The following is a 27,039-nucleotide window of genomic DNA, read 5'->3' on the forward strand; positions in this document are numbered from 1 at the left end:
TAAATCACTGAGAAAAAATAAAAATTTAAAACCTAACTAACCACTTACAATTTTCAAATGCTAAACAATGTGAGCTCTTGAAGGCTTTTCTCTCATTGTAAAAGAGGACTGTGAATTGAAGTTTCATTTTGAAAAATAAGGTAGTGTAATAATACTTTCCTCAACCTGTTGTAAAAAGGTAACAGTACAAATAAATGAAAACAAATGAGCAATTCTGAGTAACTAGAAGCAGAATAAATTTGAGTTAAAATTTTTTAAAATATTTAACCTCAGATAAAGTTTTAATATGTATTGCAAAAAGAAAAACATAAAATGAGAATAGACGATCACTATTATGACCAAGTAAGACCTACAGAATCGCCAACTGTTTTCCCACAATCTTTCTGCATGAGTTTTAATTGAAGTTCTACTGCAAATCTAACAGCCAGCTAACATGAGTCTCACCGTTGTACCATGAAAGACATTCAAACACTGAAAACCTAATATATTTGAACCATAAATAAAATTCCAAGAGTTGTTTCTCAGAGGAAATAGGTGCTGTACTCATAAAATTAAGGCTATATATAAGGTTTCTTTACTCATTATGTACCTTCTGGAAATAGTTCAATAGTAAACCTCAAGCCAGAGCAATGATGCATTTAAATCCAGTAATTACCAAATAAGGCAATGGACTGCAACAATAAAGCTAAGTGTCCCAGTTCAGCTGCTAGGATCCTCAAATCTTACATCCTGCTCTAATACAATTAGTCTACAAAGAACTAATTACCTAATCGAAAGATCACAGTTTCACTGACATCTTACTTCCTCCAATAGCAATAAACACCAGTAAGCTAAGATAGCACCTAATTAGTTTGCTATATTACTGTTTACAAGGCAGTTTCAACTGATGATGCTTTCCATACATTCATTTCGTCTCACTGCATGCTTTCCTAACCAAGAGAAGCATCTCATATTTTATGGAACAGTGAGATATATTTAATATAAATAATAATGGATTCATTATGGATAGGCTGTACCCTAATAATTATTAACTGCAATGGGCAATTTAATTCATTTGATTGAATCATAAAACATTTAATTGATGAAGGGATTTTATTAATTTCTGGTCTGCAAACTACACATCATTTCAGCCACACATGCACACATCATTCCTAAGCAGTAAATTTTTTTCAACATACTTAAAAGTAGGAAATTATACATTTTTCTTCAACAACTGATATTGGACAGGAAAAAATATTATGTACATTGTGGCTTTTCAATCACAGATCACAATGACTCAGGTACCAATTAAGAAGACAGTTCAATCATGAGCTTTTTTTGGAATCCTTCAAATACTGATACATAAGAAACACATGTAACAAAGTGCAAGCTATACAGATTCTGACAAATATAATAAATGTGAAAAAAATAAATTGTAGCTAAAGATAAAATTATATCACTATATATTTTAAATTTCCATTTATTACAAATAGCTTTAGAGAAATGATGGGAAAGAGGTCCAAGTTGTTAAAAGCAAATTTAATTGAAAGTAAATTCAAAATTTATTAAATTGTCTATTATGAAACAAACCATTGGAAGAAAAAGAGGAATGAAAGGAAAGAGAGAAAGGAGGAAGAAAGGAAAAAAAATAGTCTCGGCTCACCTTCTGATGATGTTTAAATTTAAAAGGTCAGTTAAATTGGCAAAAACTTAGCTATAAAAAAGCTATAATAAAACAGACAACTCCTACAGTATAAGAATCAGTATCAATAAAATCTTGTATTTTTTTAATGAAATTAAGGCAATATTTTCTATAAAGCAAACACTAAATCCTCTTCTTCATTCTTCAGAATGCCCAGAAATTAAGAAATCTATTTTCATTGTATTTATTTCCCATCTCACAGCTCAAAGGAAACAATCATATGAACAAATACTCATTTGCTTTTGAAACAATGTTTTAGTTATTTATAAAATACTCAGAAAATTAAACTTGATGTACATGCAAAAAAAAAAAAAATTGATGTACATGCGAAAAGGTCACAACAAATTATTTTATTTTTTGCCTAACCAGGACTAGATTTGCTCATTTAATGATAATACTGGTTTATACTTACCTAACTCTTGGCACCATCATTCGGTGTTGCACCATTAATGTGTGGCAGATAGATGCCATCATTGTGAATACATCTTCACTGGCTGAATCCCTCCACACCATATTTAGTAAGGTGTTTGTCTGTTGTTTTGTATCCAACTTTTTTAGACATTCCTCTGTTATGTACTGCACAGATATTCTACCATCTCCCTAAAAATGCACCAGAAAAAACCATTAATGATGCTTTGTTAGAAATTAGTCAAAGTTTTTAATTTACATAAAATATTGTTAACGTTTAATCTCTTTCTCTAATAAATCATCATCACAATATATCAGCGAATTCAACTTTCTTCCAAACTTCCCTATTTCTGTTCCAGACAGCACCATTCTTCTAAATCATTCAGATTCACAACTTTATAGAATCATCATTGGTTCCAAACTCTAACTCATCCTTAATCTTAAATGAATGGGCTAATCTTGTTAATTCTACCTCAAAATACTTCGCAAAATACATCCCTTTATCTCCACTAACATCATCTTTTTATCTCTACTCATAGAACTACCATCCCAGTTCAGTGTCCACAGGCCACTTTTCTCTAGTCTTAATCCCCTCCAATCCACATTACACATGGCTGCCAAAAAGTTTTTCTAAAGCCAAGTCTAACAAGGGCATTCCCCTACTCAAGTTCTCATGACTTCCTATCACAGCAAATATAAACTTTCCTATTTGACATTTTAAGCCTCAACAACCTGAACTCAAACTGCTTTCCAACTATTATTCCCCCTTCCCCATACTTGGCAGTCGATCCAAATTTTTTTTTCCCTGTTCTTCACACACTACAACTCCCATTTCCTGTCCATATGCTTTTGTACTGGTTGTCCTCCATTCCTGAAATATACTGTTTTCTCATTTTCACCTCTCAAAAGTCTTAGTTTTTTTTCAACATTCAGTCCAACTACCTCTTTCTACATGGAATTATTACAGTCTCCCCAGTCACTGGTGCTTTTCTTCTCAAAATTATGTTGTATTTATTTTGTAAATATCTTACACACTGCTATATACATGTACCTTGTCTCTCCCAGAGTTCCTTGATGAAAAAGGCCATTTCAGTTTTATCCATGTACACACAGTACTTAACACAGTGAATGGAATGCTGTAGAAACTTTCATAAATGCTAACTTATTGAAGGAGTCAATTTAATATTTTCTACTTCTAGATCTACACTACAGAGTAAGACTATTCTCTAAGTAGACAGGTGTGAGTCTAATTCTCTTTTTTTCTTAAATACAAATCCCTTTTTTTTGTAAAGCCATATTATAGCAAACCAGCAGATATGAAACTAAAGAGAAATTCCACTGCAAATTTGTTCAGGGATGAAGTTCCAAACAAAATATTATACTACAAAGGCTGAATTTTATATTAGGTCATTCGAAATTTTCAAAATCCAAATGACAAAACAGAAAACAGTTTCAATTTATCCTTTCTGGAAATATATTCAACAAAGTTAGTTCTTTTGAGTAAAATCTGCCAAGTAAATATCCATTGATACCTAATCATTTATGCCACTAAATACATGGACATACAAAGTAAAGACACTTCTGAATATGTTTTCAAGAACACAAAACTGGACACTGTCTAATATGCTAATTGCACTGTCAATAATTTTATCACCATTACTACTTACATGACCTTGAGCAAGCCACTTAACCTCACTGTAAGTGCTTTTGGCATTTTCTTCTATTTTAGGCTTCAAATAATAGTGGTTTTTTGTGACATTTTTGGGTACACATAGCAAAAAAAGAATCTTTAATTTTCATTTTAGCTACACTCGGAGACAATGGTCGCTCAATAATCTAATCTTCAAACAAGAAAAAGATCTACATAGTTATATAATGTTAAAACTGGAATTTCTTTATTCAGAAGGCATTTTAGGAGTAAGAATTTATAGAACTTCCTTCTTTAAGGAAATGTTATTCATATCCTAGCAACTTTTGAAGATTAAAGGCATGATTCTGTCTTTTTGGGGTGAAGAATTTAGGTAAGTTAGGTAACTATTATTATTATAACTATTATTAGCAATCTCAGAGATAAGCAAAATTTTTTACTTATAATAATAGAGTCACACATATATAGTACTAAAATGATGTTGTGATAATTAGCCTCCTCAAAATGAGTAATTCTAAAGGAATAATTTATCTATTATAAGACTACACTTAGATATGTGATTTCACTATTTCCAGAGTTCTTTTCAATGATCTTGGCATACCTACCCATAATATACCTCTTGTCTATGTCCCTTTTTTAAAGAGAGGTAATACAATGTAAGGTTCTTCTTGATTTTTCCTAATATCAAGAGGTATCAATAGAAAAATCTCATTATTTACCTATCATTGCTCATTTGTACTATAGGACCAGTAACTTACTTTCTGTCATACTTTTACTCTTTTCTTATTGCAAGTTCCTATATAAATGATTTGTCCTACTCATACCCATCAGTGCCTTCCAGGTCTATTTTTAGGACTAGAAATATACTTTGTAGAACTACACATAAAATATTTAGCTGTGTAATTATCTAGTCCAAATAAAAGTTTCACAACTACTAACTGTGAAATAGCTATTTGAAAATAACCCAATTTTTTGAGTAGTCACCTAGAACATCACACACACACACACACACACACACACACACACACGCACGCATATGAGCAAGCTTTAGTTTTTCTAGACAACCGCATAATGCTTACAGGTTTTGTCATCATACTATCAATCTCTTCATCCTCATCTTCAGAGTCACTGGTAGAATCTTGACTGTTTGCACCAACAGTTGAAACAGGTAACTGAGAAAGAAAGGTCTGGAGTACTCGTAAATACACAAGTAGTCCTTCCTCAGACAGAGTCCCTTTGTAAAACAACCAATTAAAACAATATCACTGAAATTATAAAACACTGGAAAATCCTGGTTAAGGATATGTTTTTCTTAAACTCAAAAAGAATTTCAGGCTAGAAATTAAACAGCCCTAAACTTCTAAGCATTTATGTATCTTTACTACTGATATTTAATATAGTAGTAAAATTATTACCATTAAAAATTATCAAGAAATGTAACAGTTGGGGCCAGAAAAATTTAGTTCAAAGATTTAGTATATAAGGGGTAAAAATAAAAAATAAAAAAGTTTTAGAAGCATCTAACTATACTTGAAAATACTTTTCTTTGATCTTTTTTTTTTTTTTTTTTTTTTTTTTAGGTCTTTGATCTTTATGATCCTAAAAAATTTTGCCAAATGATCATACAAAAATCACAAAATTTCCATTAGTGGCACATTATAAATTAAAACTATCTATGAGGACATCATTTTTTAAAGAGGTAACAATCCCTTTACAAAGTGATATTTATCCTCCATTACACTCCCCAAACTCCTCTATTTCCTTAAGCCCCACAGAGTATCAATAGCTTATGGCTAAACTATTTGTATATGTGTGTGTGTGTGTGTGTGTGTGTGTGTGTGTGTGTGTATGTGTGTGTGTGTGTATACGATTGTCTTCATACCCAAATATGTTTCGCCAATAGTTAAAACGAAGTAGAAAAGCCATGGTGCTCTGTCACTTTTTTTTGAGTATCTACTCTCTGTTACCACCAGTGCATTCAGAAAAAGTTCATATGGGAAAATGGTTTGTACATCTGTTAATGCTGGAATGACGAAATGAAAAATTTGATCTGTAAAAGGTGCTGCCAGAAACTCCTCTGTGAAGGCTGCAAAGATCTGTTGCCTGAAAAAAAAAAATGAAAAAATATGATTTGAAACAAAATCAACTTTTCCATAAATTTCCTGAACAAAACTATATTAATATATTTCTATGTAATCCATTAATACTAAATCAACCAAAACTGATCCACCCAATATTACAAACTAGTTTATTATAAAATTAATTAGATTCTATCTTTTCACAATTAAACTGAATACTAGGAGTTTTTTTTTTCATATTTCTACAGAAACTATTAAGTCTAAGAAAATAGAATGTTTAAGATTTACAAAGGTAAAAACAAAACAATCCTTTGAGACTAGTAGTATAATTATTACTTTCATTTTATATTTTAGGAAATTCAGCTTCCAAGACTTCGGAAATATCAAGTAATTGATATGTAATCATATATGATAAACATCACAGGAAAATGATGTACACATGGTCCCTCCATAGAAGAATTATTTTAGGATCATAAAATCTGAAAATTTTAGACTTGGAAGAAATTGGCATTTATCTAGTCCAATCTTCTTTTTAAAGAAAAGAAAAGGGGAGGACAGGAAGAGGATTCTGGGAAAATGGTGGAATAGGTTGGAAAATTCCAAGTTCTCCAGATCTCCATGCCCCCCCTCAAATCCCTCAAACAAAACAAAATTGTGCCTCAGCGAATACAGGTGATGAAAAACAAATAAGACTTGGGGCAGAACAGGGATTCTACTGAAAAACCCTGAAGAAAATACTACAAGATTGAGCCTCAACCAGTATAAAGTATAAACACTTCCAGACTAGCCCCAAAGAAACAGCAAGTAGGGAACTTTGAAGCTAACTGGATTTGGAGATAGTCTCAGCCCAAACCATAGAAACATCACCTCTCAGAAAGTGTGGGGAATCAGGGTCTGAGTCAAAGAAGATTGAGGGAATCTTTTCTGATAAGGAATTTCAGCTTCAGCCCCAGCTAACTCAGCTCTGAAGGAGAAGGATCCAGCACACCTGTTAAGTTCAGAAGCCATGGGGCAGAGAAGCTGCTGTTTGCAGCCATGTGGAGGAAGGTGTAATGCTTGGTTTGGGGTTCCAGGCCAGAGGAGAGAACTGAAGTGAAATCAGAGGCACCATCCCCCCACCCACCCCAGAATTAGAAGTGGTTACACTAATAAGTCCTCATAAAAAAAATGTGCAGACAAAGGAGAAAAAACTGAACTATAGAAAGAAGTTTACTATGGTAATAGGGAGACTGGTTCATCTTCAGAGGAGGAGTAAAAAAAGCTTCTTCTAGCCTAAAGAGTACCTTTACCTGCCTAGAAAGAATTTATAGAAGAATTCAAAAAAGGCTTTAAAAATCAAATGAGAGAGATTGGGGGAAAACTAAAAAGTAAGAATCATCCAAGAAAAGAAAAGTAAACCAACTTCTTAAAAGAAAATGATTCTTAGAAAATTAGAACTGAGGGACAGCTAGTTGGTGCAGTGGATAGAGCACCAGCCCTGAACTCAAGAGGACCCGAATTCAAATCTGGCCCAGATACTTAACCCCTCCTAGCTGTGTGATCCTTGGCAAGTCACCAATTGCCTCAGCAAAAAAAGAAAAAGAAAAAAAGGAAAAAAGGAAAAGAAAAAGAAAATCAGTGAAGTTGTAAGAGACCAAGAAATAACACAACAAAATATAAAGAATGAAAAAAATAGAAGAGAATGTGAAACATAAGAAAACCAATAGCTCTGGAGAACAGATCAAGAAGAAAAAATAATAATCAGACTACCTGAAGTCTATGACCAAAAAAGGAAACTTGACACAGTAATATAAGGAATAATCAAAGAAAACTATCCTAACATGATAGAGAAAGAAGAAAAAGCAGAAATAGGGGGAAAAAAAAAATCAAAGCTTATCACCTCAAAGAGATCCTACCAAAAAAACACATAGGAACATTATTGCTAAATTTCAAAAGCCCCAGATCAAAAGAGATAATTTTATAACAAAATAATAACAATAATTCAAACATGCCAGAGCTACAATTGTACAGGATTATTGTTTGTTTTTAAAACTTTATTTTTTCTTTTGTGAGGCAATTGGGTTTAAGTGACATGCCCAGGATCAGACAGTGTTAAGTATCTGAAGCCAGATTTGAATTCAAATCCTCTTGTCTCTAGGGTCGATACTCTATCCACTGTGCCATTTAGCTGCCCCAAGATTGTTATTAATACTGTTTTAGGTATGTGTCTATGTACATGTAAATGCATGTGTTTTGTGTGTATGCATGTATATATGGATGTAGGTGCGTGTGCGTGTGTGTGTGTGTGTGTGTGTGTGTGTGTGACTGTGAAAATAACCATTTTATCTTTTTCTATTTTGTTTTTTTCTTATTTTGTACTTAGTTTTAAATAAATCTGTAAATGTTTTTTTAATTTTCCCTTGTCTATCTTTTTCTTTTTTTTATTTTTAATGTTTACTTTTAAATAAATTAATCTTTTTTTTTAATTTAAGAAACTGAAGTTCTGAATGATAAATTTGCCTTAAAGTCATACAATTAGTGTAGATGTCATAAAAATCACAAAATTAAGGCACATTACCCGAATCTTACCTTGCGCCTTCTGGACAGGAGCTATAAGTAAAGTGCAATGGTTTCAGAATGTTCTCCAATAAAATTTTTGCTATAGGAACTCGAGATGCATCAGAATATTCAATACTTGGTGGAAGCTTATTATTAATTAACAAATAAAGGGACCTGTAATATCCTGAAAGAAACACAATTACATAATCAAATTTCTAAAACTTCAAAATTAGATTATAAAAAGTTTTCAGTGACTTAGTTTCCATAAGTAGACTTTCCATAAATCTATAAAAAACCCATTTAAAGTAAGTATAGGTTTTTAGAAGCAGTAGTATGTGTTTAAACCTATATCACCTTTTCTAAACTTTAATTTTTATAAGAGTGGTGTATGTATATCCATACCCATATTTATATAATATATATACTGTAAGAAGCATCACTTCTTCAAAGCACCATTTATCCAAACTAAATAATCTGAGTACCATATATAAGGAGTGTGACTATAATTTAATGAATGAGGTATGCCAGGTAAAACTAGTAAACCTCATAATACTTTCATACAAATTAGAAACCTATCATCATAATTTCACCAAGAAGTTTGACATTGTGTCCAAATTGGTATAAAGCTTATAAAACACAATAAAGTAATAGAATTATTAAGCATGAAAAGGACCTTGGAAACTTTTTAAATGCTCTAAAAATGTCCCCTATTATATCCATTATTTTACTAGTATTTGCTTATTGTTGTTTAATTCTGTTTTTCTATAAATTGGGATTTTTTTTTTTGACAATAAGTACTAACAGTCTATTTGATGAGAAATGTGACCAAAAATGCCTCATATGATTCTTACACTTCTCTTCATCTAAAATAATAGATATATATCATAATGATTAGCAGTAGTATCAAGCTCTAAACATGAAAAATAGCAATATAAATACAATGAAGGAGATTTAGGATCATAGTAAGGGACATAGATGTCCTAGTTGACACCTAATTCAATCTCCTCTTTTTTCCACAAATAAGGAAACTAAAAAGTTAAACAGTTAAGTAATTCACCCAAAGTCACCTAAATAGTGAATCACAGAGCTGAAATTTTAAATTGTTTCTCCCCTTAAAGATTTTGTCATGACATTAGATAGATAAATGAATAATGACTTTCGGTCAAAATGTCCTTTGCTGTCCATAATGAAAACAGAACACTAAGCTAAATAAAACACTGTGCTGATGTTGGGCATTTTATATTCTTACATAATATTAAACACTCATATATAAACAGAAATCTAAAAATACAGTAAGATTTAATTATAAAATCACTTTTGATGTGGCATTATATTTATTACATTTGAAACCAGAAAAAAAAAAAAGCTAAACACAATACTTTTTCAGAGTATAAAAGTCAAAATAGCCGAATTTTTAAGAGAACACTACTATGCTTCAAAAGAATCACATTTTTAATAATATTTACATCATCAAAACCATTTGTTATGAACACCACCAGAATATCAAATATACAAAAATATAAAAACTATAAAATGCTACAGTTTTAAGCACTAATAGTTTCAGATAACAACTTACGTTTTAAAGCATAACTGAAAAGAGCTATACTACAAACAATTTTGAAAAGTATTAATTTAATGATATCAAATGAGGCAGCATGACAAAATGGAAAAAAATGTAGTCAAGTTATGAGTTTGAATCAAATGCCAATTGTGTGTGACAAAAGGCAAATGGCAATCTCTTGGGTTTTCTATAGGGGTAAAAGTTGTACTATATACCTCAATGAAACTAAAACAAAGCATTATTCTCCTTGCTGGCACTATTCATTCTTATATTAAAACATAAACCTAAACATACATTGAAAATATACACTCAATATTAAATTTTGCCATCCATACAACTTGATTTTTATTACATTAACACTGCAATGCTATTTAAGTATAGTGGGGGGAAGGAGAGGAGAAGATGAATCTACTAGATTTAGCTTTTTACTATCTAAGAAAATTTTAAAAAAAAATTCTCGCAAAATTTTATTTTCATTATTAATTCTAACAGGTATTTTCCAATCATATCAGCACCTTTAAGAACTATCCCTAACTTACATGTTAAAGAAAACTCCTTTAAAGTTTGTTGATACTCTAGCTGATTTATCAAATGGAACTTTTTTTAATCTTGAAAAATCAAAAAAATAAATTTGTATACTGAAAGTATTTTAGGAGAAGCCTTACTAGAGACAAGTCAGATATAAATTAGCTTTACCAATTCCTGACACATTCTTGTTATTGTGCCATTCTTTCAATAAGGCTTTCTTTTATCAGGTCTACTTTTAAACAAAATACTAATCTATTAAATAAAGGTGTATAATATCCTGTAATCAGGATATTAATAATCACCCACACACTATGGCATGTGACATATGTAATAGTTTGTTAGATGTGTATGAAATAAATATATAGTTTGTACATGTAGTATGCATTTTAAAATTGTTAAACATTTGCTTAAATGTATGGAATATATATTACATAATATACATAAATATTGCCTGTGTATTTAAAAACATAGATAAATATGTATATTTACTATCTCTTGCATGTGTGTTTGTATGTTATATCTACAATAAAAGTGATCATGGGAATTCACATCCATATAGTATTTTCTGATTTTCAAAGGATTATATACTTTACAAAGTATCATTATCTTCATATTGCAGATAAGAGAACTGACGTTTAAATAGGTTAAATTCCTTGTCCTAATTATGTGACTAACAAGTGGCAATAGAATCAAGACTAGCATCTAGGTGTCCTCTCTAATACAGCAGGCTGCCTCTCTGAAATTAATTCCCTCAAATCACAAACAGAAATCAGTCTCATCTTTTGAAAGTTACAGTGTATTTTGAGTCCTTTTAGCCAATATTGAAAATATGAACAGAATCTGGAGTAGTAAACATCGCCTCATTTCTAATATAGAAAGAAAATAAATCTGTAACTTCTCTACAAAGCAAAGGTCAAAATTTTACATCTTACATAGTACTCTCTTCAACAAAAGAAGTTCAAAAATTCTTTTACAAAATAATGATTCTAAAGCAGTGTTTAAATAGAACTTATTCAAATATATTTTTAAATGTGGTTAGATGATCTAACCTGCATTTACTTATACATATCAAAAAGACTATAGTACTCCTATACCACTATTACTGACCTTTTTGAATCATGTAGTGCAAAATTTGTTCAATTAATGATGCCACATAGCTGGCATCTTGCAAAACAGATAAATATGTATTCTCGGATGAAAATACTTCAAGCATTCTCATAGGAAGTGCAACATTCAAACTGTCATCATTACAATTCTGTAGTAACCTGTAAAGGAAACAGAATCAACACATTTACTAAACAGCAGGAACTCCATCATATGTAACAAAAAAAGTATCTCTGACTTTATAAAATTCAGAATATGTTCATCTTCTATTCCAGACTACCCTTGCAAAAGTTATATGTATATGTTATGAATATATAAAGACATATATGTAATATATATAAACATATATGTAATAAATATATAATTTGCTAGAGATGTTTATAAGCTCATCCTGGTCCAATATTTTACTTTTCCTCCCTCCAAAATCTAGATTTTAAGAAAACCAAAATATCTGGGGCAGCTAGATGACACAGTGGATAGAGCACCAATCCTAAAGTCTGGAGGACCAGAATTCAAATCTGGTCTCAGACATTTAACACTTCTAGTTGTTAAGTGTCTTAGCAAGTCACTTAACCCCGACTGCCTCAGGGGAAAAAAAGAAAAAAAAAGGAAAGAAAATTGACGTACCACCTAAAGTTATGAAGCTATCCTCCGAGATGATCAAGAAGAGAAACAAAGAAATTAAGGAAAGCAAAAATAGTTGTAATGGGCTGAGGCTTGAGTTGATGCACTGAGGTCCCAAGCACATGAGGCTAAATAGTAATTGGACCATACTCTATTAATATATAAGCTTGGAGAAAGAATGGCCCCCACCCACTCTTTGTGCAAGTCCTGATGTGTTGTATAGGAAATGACGATTTTGGTGGGTGGAGGCAGGGGAGTGGAAAAGGAAGGGGAGGAGAGGCTTTTGGAATTGCCATTGCCACGGTTGGCTCGGCTCGCGTCGCTCTCTCTTAGCTGGCTTCCTGTCGCAACTGCCTATATTTGTTATCGCAATCTTTCTTGCCTATATTTGCTATTGCAATCTTTATTCACATCTTCACTTCAATAAATATTGAAGATTTTTCCCTTAACCTGAATTCCTGACTCCAGCTGATTTTAAATACGCGGTCATTACATTTGGCGCCCAACGTGGGGCATAGCTGAAGAGAAAATTCAAAGACATGCTCCTTTTCAATATTTAGGATATGAAGTATACCCTAAGGTGCTTACAGTACAAAAACTGTCCTAAAGAACAGAGTAGCTAAATACCTTAAATGATTTTCAGAAATTGATAGGAGACATCCAATGGATGCGACCAGTGTTAGGCTTGACTACCTATCAGTTACAACCATTATATGATATTTTAAGGGGAAGAGGAGGAGATGGCTCAGTGGGTAGAGCACCAGCCCTGAAGCCAGGAGGAAGGGGAAGGAGATGGCTCAGTGGATAGAGCACCAGCCTTGAAGTCAAGAGGACCTGAGTTCAATTCCAGCCTCAGACACTTAACAATTCCTGGTTGTATGACCATGGGCAAGTCAATTAACCCCAACTACCTCAGCAAAAAAAAAGCAAAAAGAAGAAGAGAAACAAGCAGGAAGCCAGCTAGCAGAGAGAGATGTGAGCTGAGCAAACCGTGGCAAAGCAATACCAAAAGTCTCTCCTTCCCCTTCCTTTTCCACTCCCCTGACTCCACCCACCAAAATCGTCATTTCCTATACAACACATCAGGACTTGCACAAAGAGTGGGTGGGGGCCATTCTTTCTCCAAACTTATATATTAATAGAGTATGGTCCAATTACTATTTAGCCTCATGTGCTTGGGACCTCAGTGCATCAACTCAAGCCTCAGCCCATTACAAATAGTGACATTAAATTGTTTTTGTATAGTTTCCTTTGAAAAAAATGTAAAAAAAAAAAAAAAAAAAAACTCACAAACTTTTTCTTGATAATTTTCACTACTTTATTTTTTTTTCCTGTAGTCATTTTGTTTTACCTTTCAAAGATTTTATTATGGGATGCAGCCTACATTCACAAGATTACAGGATTTAGAATTAGAAGGAAACTTTAAAATCAACATCTATAGATTACAGATGAGGAAACAAATTCAGAGAGGTTTAGGAAGCTTCCTTTAGATCAAAAAAGTTACTAAACGTGGTACAACTGGTATTTAAAACCAGGCCTTTTGACTTGAAACTCCAACAGTGAGGTCTACTGCCTTAGAAGTTTGGCAGGAGCAAGAACCTCAGCAACAGCAATGAAACAAGGGTAAAATGAGTAAATAGAGGCAGAATTCAGAAGAAATGCCTTTGCTCGAACGTCAGAAAACATCACAGCCACCACTTATAGATTGGCAGCAGCAGAGAAGCCAATGTAGCAAAGGTGAATTTTAAAAGAAGACAAAAACAGAGCCCAAAGGTGTTGAAGATAAATTCACTATCCCCCTAGATGTTCAGTGTGGAATGCAAAGATCCAGATGAAATGATATCAGTTGGCTAGAAAAGCCTCATGTTAGTAAATGTGCTTTGGACTAGCATTGTTAATCTGGATCTGTTCCTTGGAGAGGAATGTACAAATATTTTGCATTTCAGCAGAATGACATACTACTGTGGGATAAAGTATATTAAAGAAAACTTGATTTTAAACTACCCTTCTGCAAATGATCTATCCAGATTGTTTCCAGATAACAGAGAAAAACAACGAGATCCCTGACCCCAAAAATTTACTGGAATTGTTTATTAGTGTCAAAGTCAGAACCTATCTGCCATAATACTAACTGCTAGCTAACTAGAATATGATTATCACTAACCACAACAAAAATGCTGATCAATTGGCAAGAAAAACTTACAAATTACAGAGAAGCCAATAAATGTAATAAGAAATGTGAAAGTAACAATTGTGCCAATGTTGACCATTTTGAAAACACCTTTGCCATGCAAATGCATGTTTGTGCATGAAAGTCTTTAATTCTAAAGAGCTTCTATTCCAAGGAAAAGACAACATATATAAATTAAAACCTGTAAGACAAATATACAGAAGATTGTAGGTAATCTTTGAGGGAATACTACTAGCAAAAAATTCAGAAAATTAAAATACTAAATCTGAAAACAGAATATTAGGTGCAATAAATATGCAGCACTTTCAGTATAACTTTTAAGTTTTTAGGTCACTAATACCAATTGATGTTTTAATGGACTGAGCTTCTACTCTAACAATAACTCTGAAAAACTATGAAATTTAAGAATCTAGTCTAACTATAAATTATAAAGAAAAGAAATATGTCTGTTCTTCCTCTGTCATTTCACCACAATGCTTATTGTAGTACTGTGAACACCAGAAAATCTTTATTGTTAATTCATTACGTCAGTATAAAAAAATGACAGGGAAAGGACCAATTTAGTATCAACATAAATTATAGACATGAAGCAATGCTATGATCTCAAAAAGTCTGAAAAACAATTACTGTTATTCTGAAATATCAAGCATTTTAATTATATTTTAAAGATTATTATCTTCAAGGACACATTAGTTATAGTAAATATGATTAGCATTTGTTTTGAAATTCCTTGAAAACCAACAGAATGGAAGAGAAGAACACCTTTTTATATTTGAGCTCAATAAATGTTTCAAACTAAACCATTCATCTTATGGTTCCATGTCAACTTCTGCATTCCCACTTTCTGTTTACCTGAAAAACTGTAATAAGATTGTATAAATAGACTCTCTGGAAAGACCAAGAAGTCCCAAAGAAATATGTATTATCTGAGGACAAAAGAAATTTGTTTCTGGAGACAGCTAGGTGGTACAATGGATAGAGCATGAGCCCCGAAGTCAGGAGGACCTGAGTTTAAATCTGGTCTCAGACACTTAACACATCTTAGCTGTATGACCCTGGGCAAGTCACTTAACCCCACTTGCCTCAGCCAAAAAAAAGAAAAAGAAAAGAAAAATGAAATTTGTTTCTAAGAGCAGGCCTAATTAAATACATGATTTGTATAAGCTTCCCAAAACAAATAAATAAATAAATGAAGGTCTAGCATTTAAAAAGACTGAAAGGATTTTTAAAAAATTATTAAATTTTGTATTTATGTCTCATGTTCATGCATATTCAGAGCTGTGCATAAAGATCAGATGCAATTCACAGTTCACTACTAAATTAAATTTAAAAGACATGAAAATTAACTAGGGTTTTTACAGTTCACATATGTATATTGTGGCAAAAAAAAAAAAAAAGAAAAGAAAAGAAAGACCTATCTTAAAACGACAAATGAAACTCCAGTAGGGACTTTAAACAGTGACAAAAGTGTCACTGCAAAGATAACCTTCAATGACAATGAACCAATTTCTTCTTTCTGTGGAAATCCAGAGATCTAAAAAGCATTTCCATGGATTCTTCAAAATAAAATATAGTCATTTCAGATATATCTTTGTCTACATTTTATAATTGGGGGCTCTGTCTAACACTAAAATTTTTTTTCAAACCTCAAAAAGATTTCATTGTTAAGCCACTGTCCTGAAAAGATAAGACAAGAACTCTTAAGGAAAAGATATTAACATATTCTATTATAATCACTGTTAAATGATAAGAACTTTACCTGCAACATAAGCCCAATAGCCTCTTTATTTGAAATAAGCAGGTAAGTCTGTCAGGACCATCCAGTTGCTTAAGGAACTGAGAATTCTGTTTAATTAAATTCTGACACATCCATATCTGAAACAAAATGCATATTTAAAATTAATAAAAATATTTAAGCACAATTTTTATGTTCCTGTAACTTTCTGACTATACTATATTATAAACCTCAACAAAATTAGAAGTGATATAAATCACCAATAGGCATATAAATCTATTTTAAAAATGAGTTCATACTTACTAAACATGTATAAAGTTTTTATCTTAAAATAACGTTTAAGCATAAATATTGCCAACCTATAAATTAGTAAACTTGATAAACAAAACAACCAATCTTAGACTTGTTAACAAAGAAGTTTTTACTTCATGTGTTAGAAAAGCAATTCAATATTTTAATTAACCAATTAATACTTCAACTTTAAAAGGCTATTTCAAAATATTTAAAGACTTTGTAAAGTTTTATGTAGAAACTTACCAAACGTTTTGAATCTTCATTCTGTTTATAAAAAAACAGAAGCTGCCGAACTAAAAGGGTCAGGTTGGGCCCATTAGCAACAGAAAAAGTTCCACCAGACTGTGCCAAATTAGCACACTGATCAAATTCACTTCTTTGGATAGAATACTTTAAAAAGAAAAAAAGTACAAGCTTTCAATTATATCCTTAATTAATTTTAAACTATTTTTATTACTATGGGGAATATTAACAATTAAGTTGCTATTACTTTTAATTTATCTTATCTTTAGAAGTTCAATAAAAACTCAGTGTAATACAAGGCTCTTAAATACCTACTAAAACATAATCATCCACAGCTTCCTTCTATTATCAGCTCTGTTTATATGTAATTTTAACCTGTTTATATTTTGTTATCTGCATTCAAACTGTTGCTAAGCAATAAACAAAAAAACTATCTCATAAAATCTTAGGAAAAACATCTTGTATTATTCTGTTTTCACTTATTCTTTCATGCAAAAATAATTTCAAAGTATTTTTTAAGGTTAAAATTAAAAATATCTTAAAGATGTCATCATATAAACAACAGCTCTGATGTTAAAATCTTATATATTCTAGTGAAAATTTGTTTTTAAGGAAAAAACATAACTTTTCACTTACATTTTAATAGACATATTAAACAAACATAACTAGTAGTAACCAAGGCATAGCAAAATAAAAAATTACACATTTTCTCCTAAATATTTTATAGTATTAAAAAATACTTACTTGCTGTTTTCTGTCCCTATAACCTCGAACAAAGGACTGAATAATTATTGCATTTTTCAGCCTTCTCCTTTCTTCCTAAATAATTAAAGAAACAATCATTCAACTGGTAGGAACTGAAGTGACTATAAAGTTAAAGTGACTATAAAACTAATACAGATACTAATATTCCTTTCTTTTTAGAAATGTTTAATAATTTCAGAGAGCCTTCATAAATGTGATCTCATATTTTATTCTCACCAGAATCCTGTGAGGTAGGAAAAAGAATTATTACTATTCCTATATTATACATTTTAAAAATAAGGAACCTAGGTTGGAGAGATTAACTGCTTTGACCAAGGTCCCACCATACCAAAGCCAGTCTGGGAATACTACTGCTAATTCTTCTTAATCCTCCTGAAAGAAGTCACATTACAATGTTAACTGAATCCAGTAAAAATTAGTATTGTCTAATCTCAACTTACTTCTCCACAGCAATAGTTCTACTCTTTTGTAACTGACTCTGTTAGGCTTCTATTCCAAACTCCTAAGTTACCTATACACTCTCTTCCACCAATCTACTCAATAGAAATCCTTGCCTCATACTTTACAAGGAAACTGAAGCAATTCATAATGAACTTTTTTTCTCCCAAATTCTACATATTAAAGCCTTTCATCTGAAGTTATTATTTATTCCCTCAAACCCTCTATCTATAGAGTATAGATGGTGACTTCCCTATTACTACCATCCTAGTCACACAGGCTCATGACCTGGCAGGGTTGTTCTGAGAACCAAATGAGACAATATTCTAAAGTGTTTAGCCTATTGTCTGGTACAAGTAAGTGATTAATAAATGCTTATACCTTTCCCTTTCCTCACACCTTTTCAATCTCCTCACTGATTCTGCCATCCAATGACACTAGTCTCAAGTTACTCATACAGATTACATTTTCTCAACACTGGCTGTCCTCAACCTCCCATATCTTACCTCATAGCTTCCTTGCTTCCTTCACAGTCCCAGCTAACATCCCACCTTTCACAAAAAAAATCCTTCTTGTCCTGCTCAATCTTAGTGCCCTCCTTTTGATACTGTCTCCAATTTATCTTGCATCTTTTTTGTTTGTATATAATTCTTTGCATGTTATATCTTACACACACAGAGCTCTTAAAGATCTTAGACAGGAAGAATAGGGGAACGGCAGGAGTAGTGGTGAAGGGAGTAGGTTACTTTTCTTTGTATCCCTAGCCCTTAACATAGTGTCTGGCACATAAATAGGTACTTACTAATGCTAGCTGGTCCAATCTCACTTCCCATTTTTCCTACTTTGCTCTGATAACTATGAAAGAAGTGACTCTTGCCACTGCAAGCTCTCTACTCATATGACCAATCCCATCCCTCTGGAGAGCTTGTTGTATTATCTCTCTCTATTCAGTGTCCTTCTGCTACAAATGTGCCCAGTTCTTCCTCAGCATTTAAAAAAGAGAGAGAGAAATGCAAATTAAGATAATTCTGAGGTACCACTTCACACCTCTCAGATTGACTAAGATGACAGGAAAAGATAATGACAAATGTTGGAGGGAATGTGGGAAAACTGGGACACTAATGTATTGTTGGTGGAACTGTGAACAGATCCAACCATTCTGGAGAGCAATTTCAAACTATGCTCAAAAAATTATCAAACTGTGCCTACCCTTTAACCCAGCAGTGTTTCTACTGGGCCTATATCCCAAAGAGATCTTAAAGGAGGAAAAGGGACCCACATGTGCAAAAATGTTTGTGGCAGCCCTTTTTGTAATGGCAAGAAACTGGATACTGAATAGATGCCCCAAAACAAACTTCATTGTTTTCTTATTTTAAGAAATTGCTAGTTACTCCAGCCTTCAGCAACCACCAACCTGATCAATCAGCAGCCATTGACATCAAGGCAAAACCCTCCACCAGCAAAAAAGATTACAGCTTGCTGAAGGTTCAGATGATGGTTAGCATTTTTAAGCCAATACAGTAATTTTTAATTAAAATATGTAATTTTTTTTTAGTTATACCACTGCACATTTAACAGATTACAGTAGATTGTAAACATAACATTTATATGCACTGGAAAACAAAAAAATTCATGTGATAAGTCACTTTATTGAAATAGTTTGGATACAAGCCAGAAACATCGCCAAAGTATCTGCACCTATCTTCTAGACCAGGGGTCCTCAAACTTTTTAAATAGGGGGCCAGTTCACTGTCCCTCAGACTGTTGGAGGGCCAGACTATAGTAAAAACAAAAACTTTGTTTTGTGGGCCTTTAAATAAAGAAACTTCATAGCCCTAGGTGAGGGAGATAAACGTCCTCAGCTGCCATATCTGGCCATAGTTTGAGGACCCTTGTATCTAAACAAATAAGCAAGTTAGTCCATAACTTTTCTTTTCTCTTTTTATATTCTGAATCACAAAAAGGAGGCAATCCTTTTGATTGTGGTGGAGAGGCAGGAGGTGGAGGTGTTTTCCCGCTGTTGTTGTAAGGAATACCTAAGTTCATATCTGATCTTTGACACCTCATCTGATCAAGTGACCTCGGCCAGTTCAGATTCCTGAGTTGTATAATGGAAGTAATAATACCCATTTCTTTGTAATGTTAGATTCCCAAATAAGATCAGCAAACCTAGAAGTGGCATGTCAGTTATTATTATTATTATTATTATTATTTTAAGAAACTACTTTTTAAAACATTTTCCCAGATGTTTTCTAGTAGAAAAGCACATATAATTAAAAGTAATATAATAAGTAATATAATATTAAGGTAATATAATTAACCATTAGCCCCAGTTCCCAGTCTGTATCTGAAGTTCTTAGCACCTTGCAAACAATGGGTACTTATTAAATATCTGGTTTTAAAATGTATATCTATGACAAGTAAATATAACTTAAAGATCTTCATAAAACCTGTTTTACCTCTCTTTTCCTTCTTTCCTCCTGAGTACGATGCAAGAGAGATGCCTTTTCTTCCTAAAACCAAAATACAAAGGAGAGAAGTATTATTTTTTGCTTTCAAATATCTCTATAAAAATCCCAAGACTTGAGCTAGAAAGACCTATCCAGTAAATTTACTCATTCAACAATTTTTTAAAAACACTACCACATTTTTAAAGCTTTCAAATTCTACTTTATCACACAGATATGAATGACAGAAAATGCTCATTTTTACAGAATGTAAAATTAAAGCACAATACAGAGCAAAAAGCAAATTAGAGGTTTTGTGTTTCAGTGGTTTTCTAATAACATCTGATGAAAATAGAGTCACTGAAAATTATTTCTTCATAGAAGTAAAAATGGAATTCTTAACAATACTAGTCAGAGTTCCAAAGAATTTAGCCAAAACAATAAATTATCCAAGACAACCCAAAAGATGGGTTAAAAAAAAAAAAAAAGATGACACTTGACATACCGAGCAGTATGCTATGGGCATACAAAGGAAGGAAAAAACAAAAACCAAATCTCTCTCTCCCCACCCCCTTCAAAAAGCCTCACCCAGTTCCCAATTCACAGTTTAATGGGGAAAACAACATGCAAAATACTATACAACTTTGTACAAACAATATAGATACACTATAAGCTCAGGACAGTCTCAGAAGGAAGGTACTAATATTAAAGAGGCCTAGGAAAGGTTTCTTGCCAAATATGGGATTTTAGCTGAGACAGATAGGGAAGCCAGGAAAGCCAAAAGGAGGCAGGAGAACAAAATTTCAGGCTTACAGGGCAGCCAATAAAAACGAATGAGTTGGAAAATGAATTAGTAAGGAGGCCATAATAACTGGATTGCATTGGAATAAGATACAACTGGAAAGATAGGAAGGGTCCAGATTATGAGGCACTTAAAAAAAAAAGCCAATTTTATATTTAATCTTGGAGAAAATAAGGAGTCACTAGAGAAGCACTAGAGAAGCACAAGAAAACACAAGAGAAGATATTAAGCAAAAACAACTTATGAAAAGAGTATTAGTGGGCAAATTAACCCATTTAAACCTGTTTCTTTGTGTGTTTAAAAAAACAAAACACAGAAATGAGAAACCTATAAAATTTCAAACTGGAATCAAATAAATATTTCAAATTTTTCTTATTTCTTTAGTCTGTGAATATAAAGTTAGCGTTGGCTTCAGCAATACATGCCAAATTCCAAATACTTAATTTGTATTTATAAACCTGCTCAAAGCAACCAATTAACAAGCATTCATTAAATGCCTTCTATATGCCAATACAAAGATAAAAGCAAAACAACTGTTTTTGCTCTCAAGAGGCTAAGACAACACAATTCCAAAGGATTCTTGTTGAAAAATGTTACCCACCTCTAAAGAAAGAACTGACAATTGTTCTTTTGTTTTGAGTCTTATTATACAAAATGACTAATATAGAAATGTTTTATGTGATTATCACATTTATAACCTGTAACTGAATGCTTAATGTCTCAGGGAGGACAGATGGAGGAAGGGATAAAGCTTGGAAAACAAAAGTTTTAAAAGTGTTTTAATATGTAATTGGGAGAAAATTATATATATGAAAAAAATGCATATGAAACAAAGAGTCCATTGCAAAGACATGAAACACTTTTTTAAAAAAGATAGGCAAGAGGCAAAAACCAAAAAACTAAACAATCCAGTGAAACAAAGATGAAGGCTTTCTTCCCAGATTAATAGAAGAGGAACTAGAATACTTAATAATCTCCTTTTAGAAAAAAGAATTTTTTTTTTTTTTAGAAAAAAGAAATTCAATAATCAATGAACTCCCTAAGAAAAAATCTTCAGGACCAAATGGATTTACAAGTGAGATAAGAAAAGAGTATATTGTAAGTACTGATATAACAAAGCACAAAAACTAGGCCATATGGTTGGGCGCCCGAATTTATGAAATAGAATACATGCAATAAAATAACTGGAAAAATAACTTAGACCAGATTGTAGAAGGTTTTAAATGGTTTTATATGTACTCCTTCAAATAATCAGAAGCCATTACAATTTAGGAATAGTGACTCAGTCAAATCTGTGAAAAAATCTTTGGCAGACATAGGAAAATAAATTGTTTTCAGTTCAGTGGGACTGAAAGGGAAAGAGTTTTGAGGTAGGATCAATTAGAAGGATGTTACAAGTAATAAGGGCTAGATTATAGTAGCTAAGTGAGAAACAGATGCAAGAGATATTATATAGATAGAAACAAGATCTGGCAACTAAGATATGTAGGATGAGTGAGAGTGAGGAAGTTGAGGTTTCTAATCTGAACGACTAGAACCCTTAACAGAAATAGATTAAAGAACCATTGGGCAATCAGTACCAGGCCCCCAAAATTACTTTTTTGGAGGCAGCTTTTAATCTGGTCTGAGGAGATAAGAAACAGACATAGGCATTACATTAACAAAGTCAGGTCAAAATAGACTCTAAGAATTTAGTATCTGAAAGAAACTGTTTGAAGAGCTAATAATACCTGTAGAGAGCTCTTGATAACAATAAGTCATTAGATGTTAGAAGGATCAAAGTATCAAAGGACTGGGAATTAGAAGGGCTCTTCAAGAACATTTAGTCACTGGGTTGTTGTAAAGCAATTATTTATAAATCTTAAAATACTAGGTAAATGTGAGTTATTATGAGACCTAGTATAGTATAGAAGAAAAAACCCTGAACTTAAAATCTTAGGAGACTTGGATTCAAATCCTGCTTCTAGGCACATCTCTCTAAAAATCTCAACTTGATGACACCTGTAGAACCCACTACTTAAAATGAAATAATAAGCATCATACAAAAATCAATCAAGAAGTATCTATTACATAGCTATATCCCAGGCACTGAGCTAAGTGTTGGATAGATTTTTTTAAAAAAGGAAAAAAGAATCCTCCACACAATACAAATATAAACAGGGACTTAAAAGATTAAATACAGAAAAGATGGAAAGTGACCTTAGAGCTGAGGGTACCAACAGCTATAGATACTAGGAAAAACCTCTTATAAGAAATCGACAAAACTACCTAAACTAATCTATTTATTTAGCGCTATACCAATCAGACTCCCAAAAAACTACTTTGATGAACTAGAAAAAATAACAACAAAGTTCATATGGAAAAACAAAAGGTCAAGAATTTCAATGAAAAAAAAAAAATCAAATGAAGATGGCCTAGCTGTACCAGATCTAAAATTATATTATAAAGCAGCAGTTACTAAAACCATCTGGTATTGGCTAAGAAATAGACTAGTTGATCAATGGAATAGGTTAGGTTCAAAGGACAAAACAGCCAATAACTTTAATAATCTAGTGTTTGACAAACCCAAAGACCTCAGTTTAGGGGATAAGAAAATTGGAAATTAGTATGGCAGAAACTAGGCATTGACCCACACTTAACACCATACACCAAGATAAGGTCAAAATGGGTTCATGACCTAGGCATAAAGAATATGATTATAAATAAATTGGAAGAGCATAGGATAGTTTACCTCTCAGACCTGTGGAAGAGGAAGGAATTTATGACCAAAGAAGAACGAGAGATCACTATTGACCACAAAATAGAAAATTTTGATTATATCAAATTGAAAAGCTTTTGTACAAACAAAACAAATGCAGACAAGATTAGAAGGGAAACAATAAACTGGGAAAACATTTTTACATTCAAAGGTTCTGATAAAGGCCTCATTTCCAAAATATATCAAGAATTGACTCTAATTTATAAGAAATCAAACCATTTTCCAACTGATAAATGGTCAAAGGATATAAACAGACAATTCTCAGACAAAGAAATTGAAACTATTTATAGACATATGAAAATATGTTCCAAATCATTATTAGTCAGAGAAATGCAAATTAAGACAACTCTGAGATACCACTACACACCTGTCAGATTGGCTAGAGTGACAGAGAAAGATAATGGGGAATGTTGGAGGGGATGTGGGAAAACAGGGACATTGATACATTGTTGGTGGAATTGTGAACACATCCAGCCATTCTGGAGAGCACTTTGGAACTATGCTCAAAAAGTTATCAAACTGTACATACCCTTTAAGCCAGCAGTGTCTCTACTGGACTTATACCCTAAAGAGATACTAAACAAGGGAAAGGGACCTGTATGTGCCAAAATGTTTGTGGCAGCCCTGTTGTAGTGGCTAGAAACTGGAAAATGAATGGATGCCCATCAATTGGAGAATGGTTGAGTAAATTGTGGTATATGAACGTTATGGAATATTATTGTTCTGTAAGGAATGACCAGCACCAGGAGATCATTATATACCTCAACGATACTGTTTGAGGATGTATTCTGATGGAAGTGGATCTCTTCGATAAAGAGAGCTAATTCAGTTTCAACTGATCAAGGATGGACAGAAGCAGCTACACCCAAAGAAAGAACACTGCGAAATGAATATAAACTGCTTGCATTTTTGTTTTTCTTCCCTGGTTATTTATACCTTCTGAATCCAATTCTCCCTGTGCAATAAGAAAACTGTTCGGTTCTGCACACAGATATTGTATCTAGGATATATTGTAACCTATTCAACATGTAAAGGACTGCTTGCCATCTGGGGACGGGGGTGGAGGGAGGGAGGAACAGAAGTGAGTGCAAGGGATAATGCTGTAAAAAATTACCCTGGCATGGGTTCTGTCAATAAAAAGTTATTTAAAAAAAAAAAAAGAAATTGACATTTAAGCTGAATCTTGAAACATTACATAAAACCCATTAAAAAGTTTTTGATCAAACTGCAAAAAACTTCTAAAGCTTACAAGTAACATGTAATTTTTATAAAGTAAAAGATTTTATCTAATAGGAAATTAATTTTAATAAATTGTCCTACTAAAAGAAAAAATTATATAAACATGTTCAAAAATTTTTTTTATTTCAAATATCATTACATATAGTAAAAGAGATGAAGATTTTTAAGTAAACTAAACTTCTGAAGTGGACGTCTAGGAAATCTACATCCTCTTACGAAACACTCCTTAGTATCACTATCAGACGTTAAAAGAGATTGAACTGAATCAATACGTAATAGAAAAACACAGTTCTCTGAGTCAGGAACTGAGGACCCTCTTCAGCTGCTAATAAAAATACCTTGAAATAGTTTTTTTTTTTTCCATTTATATGCATAAAAAAGTTGTTCACATGTTAACAAAGCTCTGAAATTCTTTCTTAGTCCTTCAGATTCACAAGAAAGCAGAAAAGTAGCAGAAAGAAGAGAAGATTTGGAGTCCTACAACATTATGAATTTGTAATTGGTATCAAAGCAAAAACCAGATACATTACGATAGACAAGTCCCTATACTTTTCTGACACTGTCTCCTTGTATATAAAAGGAGACTTGCATCAACCTCACAAGATTGTTGAAAGAAAAGCATTCTGTCGGAGGAAAAAAAAGAAATGATTGGGGTTGTGAGAGAATAAGCACAGTAATGCACAGTGAGTGAAGCTGTGAAATGGATCCACTGTTCTGGAAAAAATTAGTATTATAACCCCAAAGCATGAAAATATACATATCCTATTACCCAGCAATACTATTGTTAGGCATGTACGTAACAAATGAAAGCAAGGACAAAGGGAAAGGATTCAGATAAGCAAGACAATTTTACATCATTACTTTTATTGTAGCAAAGACCTAGCAAACATCACAAATGCTTACAAGTGAATACTGTAATCTTTAGAATATAAATGTAACAAAAATTTATTCTAATTATAAGTCTAATTATAAGAAATTATAAATATGATAGATCCAGAGATATATAGAAACTTAAATGAATCGATACAGTGAAATAAAGAGAACTAGGAGAATAAGATACACAATGACTATATGAACAGAAACAACTTTGAAAGAACTCAGAACTCAGATCAAAATCATAACCAATCATTTCAAAAGACTGATGAAGAAAAATAGACCACTCAGATAGGTAGCAGGTCACAGATAGATAGCTTTACAATTAGAAAGGCCTGAATTCAAGTCTGGCTTCTGACATACAGTGACTGTGTGACCCTGAGCATAAGGCACTTACCTACATAAGTGTTATAGGTACCTCCCTAAGACAAATTCAAACAGTTACTGATCTGCATTAGACATATCTGGTCCAAAAAATAAAAAACCAACAAAATCATTTTAAAGAGCAATTACCTTCTTAAAGAAATGATAGAATAGAGGTACAGAATTAGACATGACCAACTTTGAATTTGTTATTTGATTAACTAGATTAGTTAGAAGAGAACGTCTAATGTGTAGAGGGGAGTGGGAAATAATAGATCTAGAGAGGGGAAAAAAATATTTTAAATGTACATTAAGAAACAAAATGGAGACAGTGACACAAAAATTGCTACCTTGCTAAACCTTATATATTTCTTAAAAAAAAAAAAACTTATTTACTAAAAGTTCATAATTTGATGCAATTCTCTTCCCTTTTCTTTATATCTTGAAATAACTATTGATGACAGTTAAATTCACAATAAAAATAGGGAGAGAGGAATCACTTTGGTAGTGATGTTTTAACTAATATAATAATAATAATAAAACCCATGTAGAACCCATATTAGCTACATGGGTTTTATTATTATTATTATATTATTATTATTACATTACTTAAAACATCACTACCAATGCTGGAAAGATGTGAAGAGGGAAAACATGGAGTTGGGTATTCTTACAAATATCAATGAGTCAGATGACATTAAGAAAAAGCATGAAGAGTACA

General features: G+C 32.4%; 1 protein-coding gene across 2 annotated transcripts in view; it reads right to left on the reverse strand.

Annotated features, from left to right (window-relative positions):
• Positions 1-27,039, reverse strand: part of UBE3C (ubiquitin protein ligase E3C) — a 176,253-nt gene that overhangs the window by 119,863 nt on the left and 29,351 nt on the right. For both annotated transcript variants that reach the window (XM_051963013.1, XM_051963012.1), the window contains exons 2-10: positions 20,296-20,349; positions 17,378-17,452; positions 16,634-16,780; positions 16,121-16,236; positions 11,550-11,707; positions 8,384-8,537; positions 5,620-5,840; positions 4,817-4,971; positions 2,094-2,281 (exon numbers count right to left, since the gene is read on the reverse strand). In XM_051963013.1, the coding sequence (XP_051818973.1) occupies positions 2,094-2,281; positions 4,817-4,971; positions 5,620-5,840; positions 8,384-8,537; positions 11,550-11,707; positions 16,121-16,236; positions 16,634-16,780; positions 17,378-17,452; positions 20,296-20,349 (1,268 nt within the window). The remainder of the gene's footprint in view (positions 1-2,093; positions 2,282-4,816; positions 4,972-5,619; positions 5,841-8,383; positions 8,538-11,549; positions 11,708-16,120; positions 16,237-16,633; positions 16,781-17,377; positions 17,453-20,295; positions 20,350-27,039) is intronic.

The sequence above is a fragment of the Antechinus flavipes genome, chromosome 5 (assembly GCF_016432865.1).
Source record: "Antechinus flavipes isolate AdamAnt ecotype Samford, QLD, Australia chromosome 5, AdamAnt_v2, whole genome shotgun sequence".
Lineage (NCBI taxonomy): Eukaryota > Metazoa > Chordata > Mammalia > Dasyuromorphia > Dasyuridae > Antechinus > Antechinus flavipes.